The 19,420-nt window shown below is 34.0% G+C and overlaps 1 protein-coding gene across 4 annotated transcripts in view; it reads left to right on the top strand.

Moving 5' to 3' along the window:
* ASCC3 (activating signal cointegrator 1 complex subunit 3) overlaps window positions 1–19,420 on the top strand; it is a 288,803-nt gene that overhangs the window by 202,818 nt on the left and 66,565 nt on the right. For 3 of the 4 annotated variants that reach the window (XM_074862160.1, XM_074862161.1, XM_074862162.1), the window contains 10 exons: window positions 658–883; window positions 4,574–4,728; window positions 8,373–8,471; window positions 8,953–9,121; window positions 11,021–11,241; window positions 12,629–12,714; window positions 14,129–14,295; window positions 14,433–14,578; window positions 14,687–14,807; window positions 16,795–16,937. In XM_074862160.1, the coding sequence (XP_074718261.1) occupies window positions 658–883; window positions 4,574–4,728; window positions 8,373–8,471; window positions 8,953–9,121; window positions 11,021–11,241; window positions 12,629–12,714; window positions 14,129–14,295; window positions 14,433–14,578; window positions 14,687–14,807; window positions 16,795–16,937 (1,533 nt within the window). Of the gene's footprint in view, window positions 1–657; window positions 884–4,573; window positions 4,729–8,372; window positions 8,472–8,952; window positions 9,122–11,020; window positions 11,242–12,628; window positions 12,715–14,128; window positions 14,296–14,432; window positions 14,579–14,686; window positions 14,808–16,794; window positions 16,938–19,420 lie in introns of those variants that run through there. The other variant, XM_074862163.1, reaches the window with a different exon arrangement.

Genomic DNA, 19,420 nt, shown 5'->3' with positions numbered 1-19,420 from the left:
TACAGCTTGATAAGTTTATGAAAGGAATATCATAAGTTACGTTTTCAGGATAAAACTGACTTCATTCAAGCTTATGTTAATAATTAATTTTCCAAGTCCAAAGCACATTTATACTGTTTGCTTATACAATAGTCTCAGAAGATAGTAACATGTTAAAAGAAAGTCACTATTGTTAAACTTCTGTGCAAATGTTGTGAAATTCAGTGTGAAATGGGATGCTATTATGGAAGCACAACTGTGGTGAAAAATTAAGACTTGAATTTCCATAAACTGAGATTGCAGGTGTATACTATATGGGGGGGAGTAAGAAGAAGATATTAAGTATGGTAAGTGAATTTGTTTCAGAAGTCATGGAGATGCAATAAATTTAGAACTCCCTAATGTTAGCATAACTGTGATCAGAATTCTATGGCAGACCTGCCACTACAACTTTAATTAGCTGCACATGTTTCTTTTCATAATTTCCATAGGCAATCATGAGGTAGCTCTGCCACTAGACAGTGATGGAAAAAATAGTTTTCAAGAATGTTTGAAATAAGCTTGAAAAGGAAAATCTATTGTTATGGTTTGTCAAAGATGAGCCTATGGGATCCTTTTCATTTTATAAAGAATACTTGAGAGAATTACAACATTTTTTTCTTTTTTTTCACTCCCCAGAATGCAGCTCGTATTGTTCGAGCTCTTTTTGAGATTGCCCTTAGGAAACGTTGGCCTGCAATGACATATCGACTACTGAATCTCAGCAAAGTCATTGACAAGCGGCTGTGGGGCTGGGTTAGCCCTTTGAGACAGTTCTCAGTGTTACCACCATCAGTCCTATCAAAGTTGGAGGAGAAGAATCTCACTATAGACAAGATGAAGGACATGAGAAAAGATGAAATAGGTGAGAAATCAGCAATGCTGATCTGCTTAAACTGTTAATAATCAATGGGCAAGTTAGAACTAAATCTAAGCCATTCATCAATATACTCACTCTGGTCTGGAAGCCATGTTGACACATTAATATGGTATTATGGTCTGTCCAATAAGGAAGGTTTATTCAGTCTCCACAGCTTGGAATATGGCACAGCTTTGAGGGTAAGGCTAGCCCATGTCCTGCCAACCCCAGAACACGTGGAATGGAGATGTATGTTGATATGTATTTGCATATATGTGTATATATACATATTTATGTTGAGCCGTGCTTCCTTTCTTACTCACGTAATGTACTATACTGCTATAAAAGGCACCTGTATATTTTTGCCAGTTGAAAAATGTGGCCTTTTTTTTTTATTGAAATACTATTAACGTGAAAAAGAATAAAAGCAGATTATTATGTCCTGGTATACTATCAGTAAATGGCCTGCTTCTGAAACACTGCATTAATTTTCATTGAACATGGAGAATTCATTGTCACTGGTGTCACTGCAGCAAAACCTTAATGGAATTTTTTAAAGGGTTTGACACTTTGATAATGAGAAAATCCACAAGCCTACTGATAGACATAATGAAATTTCTAGTATGTGTGTATAAACTGTTGTGCATAAACTGTCCACCAGCTGGTTGAAGTTGAAAGAAAAATTTGCTTGTAATGTATTTTGTTTTCCTATCTTAGTATATTTTTTCTTACTTGGGTTTCTTTGCACCTGATATTGCCAAGTTGTTGAAAAACAAACTGCCTGTTTTTTAGAAAATTAAATTTACAATGAAAATACAATTCATAGTCACTGCTTTTTAGAAGTTATGATCTCTGACTTGATATTTCTCTCACTTGACAAGAGAACTACATTCCTAACTTATGAAGCTTCCTTACATGCCTAATTCAGGTTGGAAAAGATTGAATAAATATGTAAAAGTTTGCAGAATTGGAGACCATATTGTTATTTAATAAGTTAAGCCAAAGGACTATGAGAAACTTTTAGAAGCTTACTTTAACTGTGCATTATAATATATAGTAATTTTAAATGTATTAAAAATATAACATTTTATTCAAAGTGCTAGCATTAATGTGCTTTTCTATTCAGAAGCTTTATAGCACTTTTTTATTCAGTTTTGTTAATTTTTTGTTGTATTTGTGCAGTCTTTTTAGTACTTACTCTTTTCCATTAATCATATTAGTGCTTTTTTTCTTTTCTATTTTTATGCTTCTTTCTCCCCATACCTGCCCTTGAAGCAACAAGAAATTTTGTGTTAAAATATAAAACCAGTTTTGCTTCCTTCAACGTAGTGGAAGTAGTATTGACAAGACGGAATGTATCAATATATACCTATAAAATGTCTAGTTTTGGTTTAGATTAACTTAGTTGGAAAGTAGATGAGACTTGGGATTTGACTATGCAAATAGGTCATTGCTGACTATATGTTATGATATTTCATGTTCTTCAGCCTTATAAACATCAATGCAAGTTGATCTGTGCATCTCTGTGAAATACTGTTATGTGGCATACTTCTTCCTGTCTAGCCTCTCTTTCTGACACCAAGGATGTGAAGGAAACACTTGCCTGGCAGCCACCTTATTATTATTTGAATTCAAAGCCGTCTTGAAATAAGAAAAGGCACAGCTTCCAGGTGCTGCCTTGTTCTCTGTTTCCATAGGACTAGTGTCAGTCTTAGCGTTTCTTCCTCTTTAAATGTTATTGTGGCCTTGGAGATAGAATAAAAAAGACAGGAGCTATCTGGCTAACTCAGCCCATGGCCTAGGGAAAGATAAAAGCATCAGATGTGTGCCAGCTCTCCCAGTGAATGAAGAGCGTGTTGTGTGCACAGATCCTGGATTCCAGTGTACCACGAATTGGTCAACACCAATCTATGGCCTATTGCAATGTAACCATGGAGTTTCCAGAAAGCCAGGACATCACTGTGTTATGAGATAAACAGTCCTGGTTTTTCAGAATACAGGTGACAATTGTGGAGTAAGCAAAATTTAGTCTTCTTTTGTTAAACATACCTACTTTCTCGAATAGTCAGCTTTTGTTCAGAAGGTTTTAGTATTTCTTAAATGCCATTGATAGTTTCTCATAATGTGACTATTTAAAAAAGCAAAGGGGGGGGGAGAGAGAAAGAATTTTATAATAGCTTATAGAAGTTGGGAGAGAAGCCTTATTTTCCCCTAGTAGATAAGTGTACAAAACCTCAGTGCTGTCCTGTACAAACACAGAAGTTCACCTCACATATCATGATACAGAAAGTGATTTTTGGCACGAAAAAGTGTACTTGACTGCTTATCAAGTCACATCTTTGAATATTTGGCATCCACCTTTACTTAACATAATTTCTGGTTTTACCTCTTAATTGCAAAAGCTAGTCACTGTGCAAGTATGCCGTAATACAGCATATATCACCAAGTTGTACCAATATAATTGTTTTGGTTTTTAATTATCCACTTGCAGGAGGTGCACCGCAAATTAAACTGATTAAATATGTGTTAAAGATGTGTTAAAACTTTTGCATTAGGGATTTGCTTCGCAAGCAAGATCACCATTCATTACTTCAGAATACAGATAAACACCTGTGTGAGGCAAAATGTGCCAGTTTGTTAAATAAGAAAAACAGAAGAGGGAAAGCCAGGATAAGTATAAAAAAAATAACAATTGCAATATACTATGCTCCTAAATTTCATGTATCACCTTTTCACTTCATGCATAATGCAAATAATCGGATTTCGTCTCTTTTTTTCTTTTTTTTTTTTAATGGGAAAGTCACAGAAACTACATAACAGTATCAGGAAATATCAGTAGCCATTTGTAAGGTAGCTTTTAACAGTGTGTACTTATGATCATTGCAATTAAAATCTAAAAGACACATCACATAATTATATAAGCAATTTCACTGAAAATGTGATACATCAACCTTTTCCTAAATAAGTTAGAAGTTGCAATATTTTTGCAGAAAAAAAGAAATCCCTTCTATGTACTTTAAAATGAAGAGCAAGGGAACAGGGAATTCAGCTGTAAAATACAAGTAGGAATTTTTTTTAATTAATATAATCACTTTATTGCCTTAGTTACCATGACTGTGATAGAAGATAAAAAGCATTGCAACATTTAGTTTTTCCTTTGTTTCAGTTACACACTGGTGTATTCTGAAAGATCAGAGCTGCTGTGAGATGTTTACTAGTTGCTTGCATTTTTAAGCTATTAACCACTTTTATTCAGTTTTATGAAAAGCATTTTGTCTGCTTTGAATCACTACACGAATTGTAGTCAAATGTGTGCCCTTCATGAAGTAAAAGGTCAGTATTCATGCTTTAAAAAAGAACTATATGGCTTGGCAAGAGCCTGGTCAAAAAGTCAGTAAAGGAAAGGGAACTAGCTTGACATAAAATGTTTTCAGTTTGAATTCTTAATAGTTATTTTAACCCCTTAGTTATAGCCAACAGGAGGGTTAATACTGGTTTTTCTAGGCTCTAAATTGCTAATTCAAGTTAAGTATTACAAAATATTCTGACATGCCAGGTCAAGAGAGTCAGACATTTATGCACCTAAGAGCAAAACAAGCAAGCAATAATACTTCTCTGTAAAAGCCTATTTGAAAGTCGGAGTTTTATTCTTTTCCTGGAAATGCAAAGTAGTTACACCTAATGTTTTCTTGGCAGGTCATATGCTGCATCATGTGAAGATTGGGTTAAAGGTAAAACAGTGTGTCCATCAAATCCCCTCCATCATAATGGAAGCAACAATTCAGCCAATTACCCGCACAGTGCTCCGAGTTCGGCTGAACATCGCTCCTGACTTCACATGGAATGATCAGGTAAAAAAAATGAGGTTCTTCAGTAAGGGAGATGATCACAGGGAATCCATAGCTGTTTAGATAAGGAAAAAAAAAAAAAATTAGCTAAAAAGCAAATTTGATAACAGGAATGGAATGACCTTTAAGACTTTTGTAGAAGGCGGCACCCAAAGATCATCGTTTTATTTCCATTAATTGTTAACAGGTTTGTGCTGTTTATAACATGTTGAAGCAAGTGCTTATACTGAATATTAATAGTAGTCACACACAGATTTGCGTTATATGCCCAACAAGGAGAGGCAAGAAAAAGGGAGACATGGATGGCTCTCTGAACTGTGAATGAATGTCAAATACAGAAAATAAAGCATTGAAATACAGTTCATGTATGCCAAGTTCTGCTGCTCTTTATGGCTTTACAAACGTACATTCACAACACCAGTGCCACCTTTTCTGTTGGGACTTGTCTGAACATTAAAACTGAGATATGTTTGGAATTATATTCATCTATACTTTATGGTGCAAATTTATATGAAAGGACTTGTACTAGTTGCACATTTAGATATACCCACATCCTTTGATTCAGAATCTGTTCATTAGAAATAGATTTAAGATAAATCTAAATGAAATACAAATGCCCACATGGGGGCATTGTATTGTTGCTGGTACTTCTGAAACTTTCTACAGAAACAAGGCAGATACCTCAGTGGGCAAGCATATTTTTCTTTTTTTACACTTAGGAGATTTGTGCTTAAGATAAATTATTCTGAAAGGTGGATAATAACTATCTGTTCTTTTCTTTAAAAATAATTTTTAAATGCCTTAAATTACAAATTTACCTTAATCACAAGTAAATTAGAGTTTTATTCCACAAACATTTAGATGATTTTAGAATTTATTTTCCCTGCCTAAAGGCTTTTTTTTTCTTCTGGAATTTTCACCAAGTTAGTTTATGAATTGGAGATTAATGATCAAAATATAGAAAATTAGATTTTATTTGCTACCTGGATTCATTACTGAAATATTTGAATGGATTCCTAACATGAATTACATGAATTATTTTTTACTGCCTTATTTATGTGCAGTACTTCAGAAGGCAAACAAGCATTACTTTTTAAGATTGAAACAAGTTTTTATTATTCAGCCTTCCATCCGCTTTACCTGTAAACTTAAAGACAAAAAACCCCACAACTGTTCTTCATCTTAAACTGTATCTTAATACTAAGCCATTTCTCAATCCATTTTTAGATTTTTCTACAAAATCTAGGTTCTTCTATATTTTTACAAATTGAAAATGGGTCCCCACAGAATTATACTCTCTTACTTTGATTCTGAACTTCTAAAGTTGTAGCAAAACTGCAGCAAAAATTTATTTTCTGCTATGACCCCTTGACACAGTTTTCCTAATGGTTGCTTTGGAAATATTATGAACATTTTATCAATTCAGTTTATGGAGCTCTTTTTGTGTCAATTTCTATATTGCTACTCATGAAAACTTGGAAAACTTCTTTGTTCTTTTATTTTTGTAAGGTAGCTGTTAATTTTCTTGTTTCTTCAGTAAATGAAACTTCTACAACTGTGAATAAAATACTGTTAAATTGTAATAGTCTCTAAAAATTAATAACTGTCTTTGAAATTCAACCATTGACACTCTGAAACTGCTTCTCCATCATCACACAGTATTTTAGCAAGCTATTCAGAACAAGACTATATAAACTTATAGGTATAGCTGTAATTGATACAAAAAATAGCTGCCAAAAAATTCCATTCAAAGAATGAGAGTGGTCAAATAAAATCAGAATATTAAAAATTTAAATACCGTTCTTAACTGAAATACCTTGCACACCTAACATTTCATGGTTTTAATCCTGTTCCTTTACCTGGATACGTAATTCTAGGATGATCCCATCACAAGTTTTGCACTTGCCTTTACAAGAGAAAAAAGACAAGTTTTGGTAGTCATGAGATACGATGATGTCATGATCTTTAATGGTTGCATTTTTCAGTGCTGGGAGCCCTCAAGTTCAGTAAAAACATGCAAGCCATACCCCAGCGGAAAATTCTCATTATATTGTTAGAAGCAAATGACTATAAACATACCCAGACAGAGCAAGTGAGCCTTACTGCAGACAGGAGGAGTCCAGCAGAAATATAGAATAATGCAACTAGTATTAATTGGTCAAGTCATATATCAGACATGCAGTTTTAGGGCAGTGGTTGCCCAAAATACAGTTCTTAGGAGCTCCCTAGTGTTCTTGAGAATTGTTACTGGAGAGTGTGTTCCATTGCCTGTTCCCACATTGCCCTTATTTCCCTGTGCAGCTTTGTCACACTAAGATGCTGTTACAGTTGATAATAATATTTCTAAGCTTTGAACTTTATCACCTTCCTTAATTCTTCTTTCCTCTCTTAAATTCTCCTAAACTGTGATGAAGTAATAGTCTCACTGTAATTTTTCAAAATGTCACCTGCAGTGACCTGTGTGCTTTCAGTTTCACTGCTTCAGTTCCCAGTGAAGCTGGTAGTGAAATTCAAATGTAATGAAAATTAATGACAGTGTCTTTACTGTCCATCTACTTATCTATTGTGGAACCATGTTAAAAAAGAAACAAAAGCATCTTAGTTCTATTCTTAGTACACATTTTTGTCATCAGTACAGACTATTTTCCAACACACACACAATAATCAATTATACTGAAAATAATGAGTGCTGTGTGAATCAATACCAGATTCCTGTAGCGTTAAAATTGCCATTAGAAGCAACTATGCACTTGTTTTTTCCTGTTAACTAAAGTTTAGAAGTAATTCCAACTTTTTTTTCATATTCATACTGGTTTTGTACCTTATCACAGTCCTCATCAGAAACATCAGAAGTCTATGTTCATTTAATAGTATGTCTTCCATACTCCTCTACTATGCCTTTTTTTTCTTTTCCTAGGTATTTAAGTAAAATACTTGCACATTGGCACAAGTCATTTATTCTGACAAAGAAACAAAAATTCTTAACTGAGCATCTCACCTAGCTATGATTTGTGGCTGGTGTTGCAAAATAAGGTACACAACAAAGCAAACAAAAATCTAGGATGGAATAAAGTGTTGCCAGATGGCATCAAGAAACAGCTCTATTTATGTTCTTCTCACTTCACCTGTAGCAATGACTAAATCTACAGCCTTCTGAATCCACTTACTCTAGCTTTCTAGAGGAGAGGGGAAGAGGGAGAGGAGAAGAGAGGAATGTCACAATTCAGTGTCTAGTTTTTCCTGAGAGAATGTTTTTGACTGAAAAATGAACAGTGGATATCAAAAGACAATCCTCTATACAGAATCCAAAGACAGAAGTACAAGGAGGAAAAAGGAGAAGGAGTCTTTTTTTAGGAGCCTAGAGGAAACCCTGGGAGTTCAGTCTATTTATAACAACTGAGGCACAAGCTTCAGTTGCATTTATGTCATGTCCATTTATATTATATGTACCTTAAGCAAACTCTTATTGAAACATAATCTTTAAGCGGACTGATATAATTTTAAGTGTTATATTGCTCTTATGTCTGATTTCTGTATTCCTCTATTCCTTTGTAAGCCTACATCATTTAGAAATATATCCAATATACCCAGCGAATCTAGAGAACCTCATTACAACTATAACAAAGCTACTTTTCCCACTGTTAAAGGTACATGGCACTGTTGGAGAGCCCTGGTGGATTTGGGTAGAAGACCCTACTAATGATCACATTTATCATTCAGAGTACTTCATCATTCAAAAAAAACAGGTAATGGATTTTATTCAGAATCTTATAGCGAGACAAAAATAAAGTTAGTCAGATGCAGATTTGTAAGAGAAAACAGTATTTTGACCTAAGCAGATTTTCAAATCAGTAGCACAACTTTCAGTTTCAAATGTACATGATAAGCTTGCACTTCCACAAAGATGTTTTCAAATCTCATCTGCCCCTTTTTCTCCTCCTCCTTTGGTGGGACACTTATTTCCAGGTGAAGAAAGACAGACAATAATGGTTTTGTCTTTTAAAGAAAAAGATGAAGTGCCAGCCTTATTTTTATCTTTTGAAGTCCATGGAAACACAATCCATTCCTAGTGGTGAAATATTTTATAAAGATGTGAACATTTTGCACATGGAGTGGCACACATACTTTATTGCTTTGTGTTGGTAATACTTACGGAAGTGAGGCAAACTGATTTTTCAAGTTACTGATTTGTGTGTGCAGTAATTATTCTCTACACATTTGCATTAGGTCATTACTAAAGAACCTCAACTGCTGGTGTTCACAATCCCAATTTTTGAACCTCTTCCTTCTCAATATTACATTCGAGCTGTGTCCGATAGATGGTTAGGAGCAGAGGCTGTATGTATCATAAATTTTCAACATTTGATTCTTCCAGAGAGACATCCACCCCACACAGGTAACTTCAAATTTGATCATTTTGTTTCAATTCATCTTGCTGATATTGATTTTCCTTATGATAGTGCAATAAATCTTTTAACTTCTGCTTCATCATAGAAAAGTATATGGAATTTCATTTTGTGATATATTTGTATTATTGAGACCATTTCTTTACTAACTTTAAAGCTCTTTAAAATTTTAAATTCCAAATAAAAAGCAGCTCATTTCACCTCAACATAATACCAGCCTTTTAGTTACCCCAAGTTCTCTATAAACATAGGAAAATTGAAACTCATATAAAACTAAGCAAATCTCTGTGTTACACTACGTCTTATCTTAGTGCTTGTAAGTGTTACATTTCTTCTGGACTGGTTAAAAATAATCTTAGATTGGATGGTTGTATTATAAATGGCATTCAGCAAAGAAAAAAACAAACACAATTAAAATTTTGAAAATAGGAAACATTTTACTATTTTTACTAAAATAAATTCATCATAGCAAGCACTGTTACGGTACCAAACATCGCATTTCAACTCAGCACTGCTGATCAAGCCACGGCTTTCCCCTCCCCCTCCTTTTTTAACACTTGGCACAGAAGCATATGTTTGTGTTTTGCTTCTTTTTTCTGGATATATAAATTGCTTTATACATTCATTGTGCCTGATGTCATTGTAAAACCTTTCCACTGTAATTGCATTTGGCTCATCTAGCAGTCTGTGTAGTGAGTGCTTTCAGAAATACTCAGTTCTCATACGGTGTTGTCCTTTGGCATGCATAAATTCACATGTGTTTGTGAAGTGTTTAGCTATTGTTATACTGTACCTACGCTGTCTGGAAAAGCATGTGTAACCTTTTTATCTAATTGACTGATCACTGACTACTATTCAGAAGAAACAGAAAGATATTTACACATCACCAGTTATGGAGCCTCTAGGATTTATGGTAATTGATTTCAATTCCCATCTGGTTCCCACTCAACAATGAAGTACATAGAGGCCCTGCTAGGCAAAAAACCTTCTTTCTCCTCAATAGAGCCCAAGAAATCACAGTTTCAGTGGGAATGATAAAACAGCCATAAGGTATCAGTGAAAAGCATGTGAAGAATATTAGGCATCATTGCCTCAGTAGATTTTATGATTCCCATATCATACCTTAATGTGAAGCACCCTGAAAAGACAATGAGACCTCCAGCCACAAAAAAAAAAAAAACAACCAAACTTCAAAGCAAGCATCTGCATAGCAGAATCACTGCAGTCTCCTTAATTTGGTAGGATTCCAAATCCAATCTGGTTATATATGTCATCTTCCAAATTCCACAATCTCTATTTGTTTGGATAGCAGATGCCCTCAAGATATATTGAGAATCATATATTGAAAGGCTGTTTGTTTATTTATTAAGATCGTGTCTTTAATTACATGTTTAAAGGATTAGATGCAAAATTTAGTTGTACTCATCTGATTTGTATTACTCCATCAACTTAGAATCTCCAGAGAATCCTTCCTTCTTAAATAGATTTTGTCCTTGAATCTGAAATACACAGACTATGCCGTCCTCCAGCTCCACATTCTGTTATAAGAAGCTGGACGTACCTATAATCTAATACAGTGAGTTGCGAATTTACTACAACTGGGCGAAAAGCAAACAGCTATAAGACAACTTTAAGAAAAATTAATTTATGTACTAACAACAGTACTTGCAGAAATACTTCAGAGCTATAAAAGCAACTTTTCATTATTCCTCACAGAAGTTAACAATGACCCAAATGTGAACTCTGTGTCATATGAGATATTAAGCAAAACAATTTCCAATGTAAGTTGTTTTCCACTAAAGTACTGGTTAATAACTTTATCTTCATAATAAACTATGTTGTTTCATGGCATACCTTGTCATGCACTTATGATTATTTTGTGTTTTTAGAGCTTCTAGATCTTCAGCCTTTGCCTATCACAGCCTTGGGACATCGGGAATATGAAGTCCTGTACAAATTCACACACTTCAACCCTATCCAGACCCAGATATTCCATACACTTTATCACACAGACTGTAATGTTCTTCTTGGAGCACCTACAGGTTCTGGGAAAACTGTTGCAGCTGAATTAGCCATCTTTAGAGTTTTTAACAAGTATCCCACATCAAAGGTTTGTAAAATAGGTTTACTAGAATCATTTTGTGTAGGCATGTTTTCAGCAATACAAAAGCCTGAATTCAGGCAAACTGAATTTTGCTTTCTCCAATTTATACCTGTCTGGATACAAAATGGTACTGCATTGTGTACATTATGCTTTTATTTCAACTTTATATATTAATCAGTGTACAACTAGAGTTAAATCTAAAAACATGACAGGCTTGCTGGATTTTCTTTTCTGTACTTACCTGCATTTCCTGCTTTAATCTCCTTCTGCTAGCAGCAGTACTGTTTTATAGCTATTAGTTCCCCTCCACATGAATACAACTAGCCCTGTCTCTCTCTTATTTAAACAAATAAGTTGCAACTAATTACTACAAACCAATTTTCTGTTCCAACTTGCCCCTGTGTTTTATTTCTTAAATAGCCTAAAAGCTGAGCAACTCAGCTTTTGGGGTTGTGTTTTCAAAGTGAATATATATCTGTATCTTGACTTAGCCATCTTGTCTTAGTTAACCACATTTTAGCTTTAAAGTCTTTGGAAAATGTATTTGTATCTGACTGTGAGATTTAACCAAAGAAATTAACAGAAATCAGGTACATAAATCCCTTATTCATCTCTGAAATTTCAATATCTTCATGTAATTTGTTAGTCCAAGCGGGGTAAACAACACTCATACATTTTCAGCTTATCTGTTAGACTTACAAAACAGCCAATTCTCTAACGAATATATCTTTTAGGTTTTAATAAATCTGAACACCTGGCTAAAGATTTTAGACTGTATGTGAATTCTTCATGTAGCGGTTTCTTCATGTTCAAAAGCTTCGGAATATTTAACCGTAAATCTGTAAATAAATACTGTTTCTACATGTCAGAGTATTCCCCCCTGCACAGCAGGCTTCTCTGAGGCAAATATTGTGACATTTTGCTTAAAATAATCAGCTTTTTAATTTAATTGTTAATGTCTTAATAATTTAACAATTATAATATAATATAATATAACTAGAAATCAGGTAGGATATTACTTGCTGAAAATTCTGATTATTTCTGTTCTAGAATGCTAGCTTGCAGATTTTATAGTCCTGGCAAAAAATGGCATTATTCATATAAGTGGGTTTTGATATTAAATAGTGTGATAAATACTTCTATTTCAAGAATTATTCTTTCTCTTTCGTAATTTATTTTCTTGTTAATGGCTCAGGAGACACAGCAGTATTTTCAAGTGTTAAGTCATTTTAAAATATAATCCTGTGGTAGGTCATTTAAGGAACTCAGGCCTTAATCATTTTATAGATAATGAGTATGTTCAAATCTCACAAGTATTAAATAATTTTTTTCCTTGTAGGTACACTTTAAGGTTTCTTGTTTAACTTCTGCTTTTGTGACTTTTCTTTTGCAGGCAGTGTATATTGCGCCCTTAAAAGCACTCGTTCGTGAAAGAATTGAGGACTGGAAAGTTAGGATTGAAGAAAAACTTGGTAAAAAGTATGTTTCTCCTTACCTAATCAGAGAAATGAGAAGCAAAAGAACAGTCCATCAAGTATGAATAAAATCTACAGAATGCTTTTGAGTATTTCAAAATAGGTTTTGATTGTATGCTATCCTTCACATTTCTAGTACTTAAATAAAAAATGCTATCAATAGTCATTGTAGTGATAGCAAAATCAAAACTAAAAAAGGGATACACTTTGATACCCAGCTATTTTCATTCTCATTGCTTGCCAGATGTGAAGCTCAGGTTTCTCTCTGCAGTATCCTTGATAATTGAAATTGCAATCCAAAATAAGATTTCTTTAGAAAGGTAGAAGGAACTCATAGGAGTTGCATGAACTGTATAGTAGTATTCATATATTGTCCTTCATATATAAATTAGATATAATTTTATTCCTTGGTAACATTAATTTCTTGTGGATCTTCTCAGGTGTTGGAGTTCAGCCATTACTTTATAACATATAAGTTATATCAATCATGTTGATGCTTTCCAAAATTATCCTTTCTTGAGTTAAAAATTATATCCGTAGGATGCATTAGGGCCTTTTCCTTTCCTATATGTAGCTTTTTTGTAAGTTAAAGCTCAAAGCACATCACAGGTTTCAACAGAAAGAGGTGCTACTCTGTGTACATGAAATTACCAGTAAGATTCCCGCTATTATCATAGCAGTGACTTATTAATTGGCAATATTTTTTTTTGCTATTTTAATGGCCTGTGAGGAGAAGTTACTTGCCTCATAATTTTATTTTCAAGTAATATTTCCTTTTTGAAATTCCTTGTGACTGAAATTTCGATCAGAAGATAACATTATTTCAAGGAATTTTTATTAGATGTTCAACTGGATGTAGAATGTGTCACAGAAATGTCAAAAATTCATCATAATCAGTCTAAAATGATTCGATCATCTCAAATGCTGTTTGTAGAACTTGGAAGGATAAAGTGGCAAACTGGAAAAATTCTGCTAATCTTCCCAAAAAATGACCTCAGGATAGTTTATCTTCTAGTCTTAATGGAACTTCACCAACAAAAGCAGATAAACTGCAATGTTGCCTCGTTATTCAAACCAGAGATCTATACAGAACAGCAGGTAGCAACTTGGCAGCTTTCTAGGAAGCTTTCATCCTGGCTGTGACAGGATGTTATGATTCACATTATATCATACTAATGTTCTTAAATTATCTCCATTTTGAAAAAAATAACCATAGATGGTTTGGGACTATTATTCACCCTCTTCATTTTATATGGTTTTGCTAAGGAATGGTATTTGCTAGGAAAACAGACAGGTTTGTTTACTTAAAAGAATTGTGGAAATCCTGTTAGAAGTATTTGACTTTTAAGAGTTAATACTTGAACATTAAGATGTTCTAAAGCTTTGTAAAGCCAAGCCACTGTCTTCCTTGATTACAGGGTTGTAGAGTTGACAGGAGATGTGACTCCTGATATGAGAGCCATTGCCCAAGCTGACCTGATTGTTACTACCCCAGAGAAGTGGGATGGTGTCAGCAGAAGCTGGCAGAACAGAAGCTATGTTCAGAAAGTTTCCATTCTTATCATAGATGAGATCCATCTGCTAGGTGAGTACGTTTTATTGTTTTTAATCAGAATCATTGCTAAACTTGCAGAAGTGTGCTGGTACTTATGATGTGAATATGCCTTTTGACATTTGAACCTTTTATTTTTTCTGTTTTTCAATGGGCTTTTCATTTTCTAGGGGATGAGAGAGGCCCAGTATTGGAAGTCATTGTGTCTCGAACAAACTTCATCTCATCTCACACAGAGAAGCCTGTAAGAGTAGTTGGTTTATCCACTGCTTTAGCAAATGCCAGAGACCTTGCTGACTGGCTAAATATTAATCAGGTATGAAAAATGTTTCAGAAGATGTCTATGTATTTGTGCTGCAGAAAAACAAAATAGCAATTTATAAGATAATTCAAGATTAAACTTGAAAAAAATGTTTTCTTGTAGATGGGTCTGTTCAACTTCCGACCATCAGTACGCCCAGTTCCTCTGGAGGTGCACATTCAGGGCTTCCCAGGCCAGCATTACTGTCCTCGCATGGCTAGCATGAACAAACCTGCATTTCAGGGTAAGCAAGAAGTCCTAGACCTTTTCCTTCTTTCTGCAAAAGAAAAAAGACTTTGAGCATTTTACACAGTTCATTTGCAGCACATTTACAGCATGTGTTATTGTATGTACTCTTGGCATGTATAGGGGGAATCTGCTCTGCTAATGGCCCAAAGCTATTTGTCTGAAACATAAAGTGTGCTGCAAATGCAACATATAACAGAGGAATGTAATGTATTTAGAACAGAAGAATAAAATTAGTGCTAATGAAGGGGAAATAAAATGTGTTTTCTCTTAGTGTTTGACACCATAAAGAAACATTTGTGTAAAAAATATTTGAAATTTAGAAAGCAATAAAACTATTCATATTAATCTGCTGAGGTATTTTCATATGGACCACTGTAGTAAGCATTAAAAAAATTGTGAACAGAAGTTGCAAGTCAGGCTAACCTCCTATAATTCTAGTTTCAAAGCAATAACCATAAAATTCAAAATTTGTAGTGCATCCAGATATGCTTCTGTTTTCAATTTTTTATTCTTAACAAAGCTGGCAAGCAGGATAGACTTAAGAAAAACTCTCGTATTTTATTTGAACATGTTTTGTTTTGGTTACATAAGGAATATTTATTATATCAATTAAAAATAACCTCCAAAATAAATTTTGTAATGTGAACTGCTGTTGATTGTGAGGTGACATTTGTGAGGTGACTTTTTAGCTGCTTTAATTAGCCTTATGACAGAAGCAAAGTATTGATTGTGGACTAGAGACCAATCTTGACAGCTCAGATTATTTACACCTCCACAAGAGCATTGTACAAAAACACTAATGAACAATAAATCTGTCTTGGGCTGTTCTGCCACACCTGTTCCTGAAGCAACAAAAATCCATTAGATGCTGGGCCTTTAAAATATATAGATATATTGGCATATATAGTTGTAAGGTATAAATACACATGAATTATCCTATTTCAGTAATTTCACAACTATATAGTGTGTGTATGTGCAGGAGCACATGCTGGGTAGTATTCGTGAACTGGGAAACAATATGTGATGGTGGATAGTATGAAATAGTTCTCAGAAATTAACAATACATAAATTTAATTTCTAGAATGAGAATTACATGAGAAAACACACAAATGGATTTATAAGAGATTGAGAGAGAGTATTTGAAATTCTACATACACCTGTTTATCCTTCTAGTACTTGTTGATGTTACAAAATCTGTAGATGTATGATTTGTTGAGGGCTTTTTTCCCCACTTGTTTGACATGATATGGTCAAGGTTATTTTAGCATTTCCATGGCAATACTTATTCCTGAGACCATAAAAATCTCACTGCAACCTGAAACTTTTCAAACATGGGCTGAGCAAGAAATGCTTTTTTAAAAAGTCTTAAAACATAACTGGTTTAAATATGTCAGACTACTTAGTAAACAACAGAAACAAAGTTCTTTTGTACCATAACGCCCACTTTCACAGCAGCTATTGAAAAGTCACTTTCTACCTTTTTTTACCTTTTCTGGTTTGGGTAGATAGAAGTGATCCTTTGCAGGCAGACGTGAGTTCATGCAGTCTGAGCTCTGGGTCAGGCAGAAAGCAAGTTTTGGACCTTGATGGCACGTAGCCTAAGACAACATATCCCAATAGGGCAGAAAAAACATAACATACTTATTAGGCTGAGCTAGAGAAATTCACAGGCTTTGAAGTCTAGAAAGCTTGTCCAGGTTTGGTGGGTTTTTTTTTCCTAAACCGCTTCTCTTAATTAGCCCACAGTGATCACTGAAGTAGCACGGCAAATTAACTCAAACTCGGGTAAGCATAGTTATATGATCTTTGATTCAGAGATGGTATATGCTCACCTCAGTTGTACCTATCTGGCAGAATAGAGACTAAGTATACATACCTGTATATCATCTGCAGAGAGGTATATCAGCTGTCTAGGTATTGCAAAGAGAAACTAATTTTTGTCATTAACGGGCCTAATTCTCAAGTTCTGTTTTCCTCAACAGCAATCCGCAGTCATTCTCCAGCCAAGCCTGTTCTTATTTTTGTGTCATCCAGACGTCAGACAAGGCTTACTGCCTTAGATCTGATAGCTTTCCTAGCCACCGAGGATGATCCCAAACAATGGCTGAAGATGGATGAAAGAGAGGTAGAATCATTTTACCTGCATTACTTGTGCTTTGCTTCTATTTTATTGATGTTTGCTTGAAAAGAAAGAAGAAAGTCATTTGAGGGTAGATCTTGAAACAGCTATGCATATGCTACATTTCAATATGTATTAAAAATAGTGTCAGCATTAAGACTTTATAAGCATATTTGCAAGATCTGAACTTTAGAATGCAAACTCTTTTAGATTTGTTTTTTCTGCATATCTATTATTAATGCTAGATCCATTGTCCCAGATAACATACATCACATGGTACAAGTCTTTGATACAAAAATAATACAAAGAGTAAAAGAAAGAGGAATAGTGTTCTCCAAAGTTTACAGCTTGAAATCTGTGACATATAGATGTTGAGCTGGAATTTAAACCAAATCTCTTTCAGTGTTTTAGGAGAAAAATCATCCATCTCATAAGATAACTCTTATGTGTAGAGGGTTATGTATATGCATATGTATCTGTGTGTATATATGTATATTCATCTATATTCATCTATATTCGTACATATATAGGTATATAGATATACTGCAGAACCAACTGTTTAGAAATGGTTCAGTCTTGCATATCAATGAAATAAATGAATGTTATCCAAAAAAATGACAGCTTCTGCTGATGTCTTTGTTAAAAGACAGGTGTTAAGCAATACTGGAGTAAAGGTTTAATTTTTTATACTTTTTCAAGCAATATAATCTTTAGTTACAGTTTCTTGTATTGTTTCTCAAAAAAATCCGCTTTCATTTATTGCAAAACATGAATGATGGTCAAATAATAAACAACGATTCAATATTCTTTTTTATCTGCATTCTTCAAAATGTATACTAGATTTTATTTACTGCGCTTTGTTTGGCACCTGCTCTGAATACAGAATTATTTATTTCCTTCTGGACTAATGGTCCTGATTATAATATATCATTGCTTCAAAACAATTTTTTGGTTAATATTCAGATTTCCTAGACTTTAGAAGTTAGTTTTTCTAATGGATGCAGACCTGCATAGGAATTTCTGTGACAATATAGGGCCAAAACACAGCAAAATGCATGACTTACAAATACAAGATCCAAACTGAATATTGTATGAATATTTATATATCAACAGTTATGTGAATAGTTATACAATTGTATACCAAAAATTATGTGCCAAAAAGTATAGGTTTCTAGATAAGGTTATTTGATTTTGTTTGCTCTTTGAAAAAAAAATAAAGTGTGATTTTTCTGAGATAAAGCATAACATCTGTATCTTTGCTCTTTTGGATGGATTTTAAAAGAGAAAATGGATGTCTTGGCTGATAAACTACTAGTACTAAAGCACGTCTCAATTCAGTGCTGCTTTTCGAAGTGTGTAACCTCTATTTAACGTTTCCTTGAGCGTAACAGAAACATTTCATATCAAAATTATTACTGCATAGTACTCTAGTACCTTGTGCTGGTTTACTGCAGTAATCTCACCTACAATTAGAATGTGCAACATGCAACTTGCCCTAAATGACTTGCATTAATATGAATAGCTTCCTCATGTCCTGTGAGCCACTACTATCCTGAAAAGAACTGTAACTGAAGCTTCTTCACTTGCTGGAAAAGAGTTTTCTATTAGGAGTCTTTGAATTTTGTATGTTTCAGAATAAACCTCTGAAGGTTTTGAAAGAGGAGCCAACAAGGACAAACAGACTTTGCATTTATTAGTTTAATGACATTTGCATATGATTTGTGTTAGAATTAATAGGCTGAATGTTTGGAGCATAAGATACCTACCGAGTTACTCAGTTCTGATTACGTAAGTGTAAAAGACTGATGATTAAATCCTAAATTGTTATATCTTGCCACTATTATGCAGAACACAATTGTGTTTGAACTACCCACAATTTCAAGTGGACATTTCTTTAGGTAATTATGAGACCAGTTTGTAGGTTTGTGTTTTAAATGAGCATGATTAGCCTGAGTTTCATTTGACATTGAAGCAAAGGACAAAGCTATAGTAGTGCTATATACGTAGTGTATGTATTGCTTAATTCTTTATCCATATTTTTTTTTGTTTAAAAATTCTAACTTCAAGTTATATTGAAGTCAGGCTTGGACTAGGTGAAATAGACAAAATTCTCTCCATATCGCTATAGCACTTTTAAGTATTAAAAGTAGTGCTAGTGAATACTTACTTTATAGTAGGTATTTCCTGCTTTATAGTAGGAATTCCCCGTCTTAAACACTTGCCCTAATATTTCAAGTGTTTCTCAATTTCATATGGGATAAAAATGGACCAGTTAGAAGAAATAAATTATTGTTGTCTTTAAACAACCTTTTTTGTTGCCTGTCAGTTTTTCACATTTGTTTTTTTTTGCCAACCAGTGTTCATTTAGGGGAATTTACAGGCAAATTATTTTCAAAATATTTGTAACTGTTAATTGTGAAGTATGTTGAGATATAAGAGATTTTTCATAAATGGATGTATACAAAGTTTACAAGCTTTTTACAACAGGC

This window comes from Strix uralensis, chromosome 3, assembly GCF_047716275.1.
Source record: "Strix uralensis isolate ZFMK-TIS-50842 chromosome 3, bStrUra1, whole genome shotgun sequence".
Classification (NCBI taxonomy): domain Eukaryota; kingdom Metazoa; phylum Chordata; class Aves; order Strigiformes; family Strigidae; genus Strix; species Strix uralensis.
The sequence above is the reverse complement of the archived record's forward strand: the minus strand, read 5'-3'. Positions and strand labels throughout refer to the sequence as shown.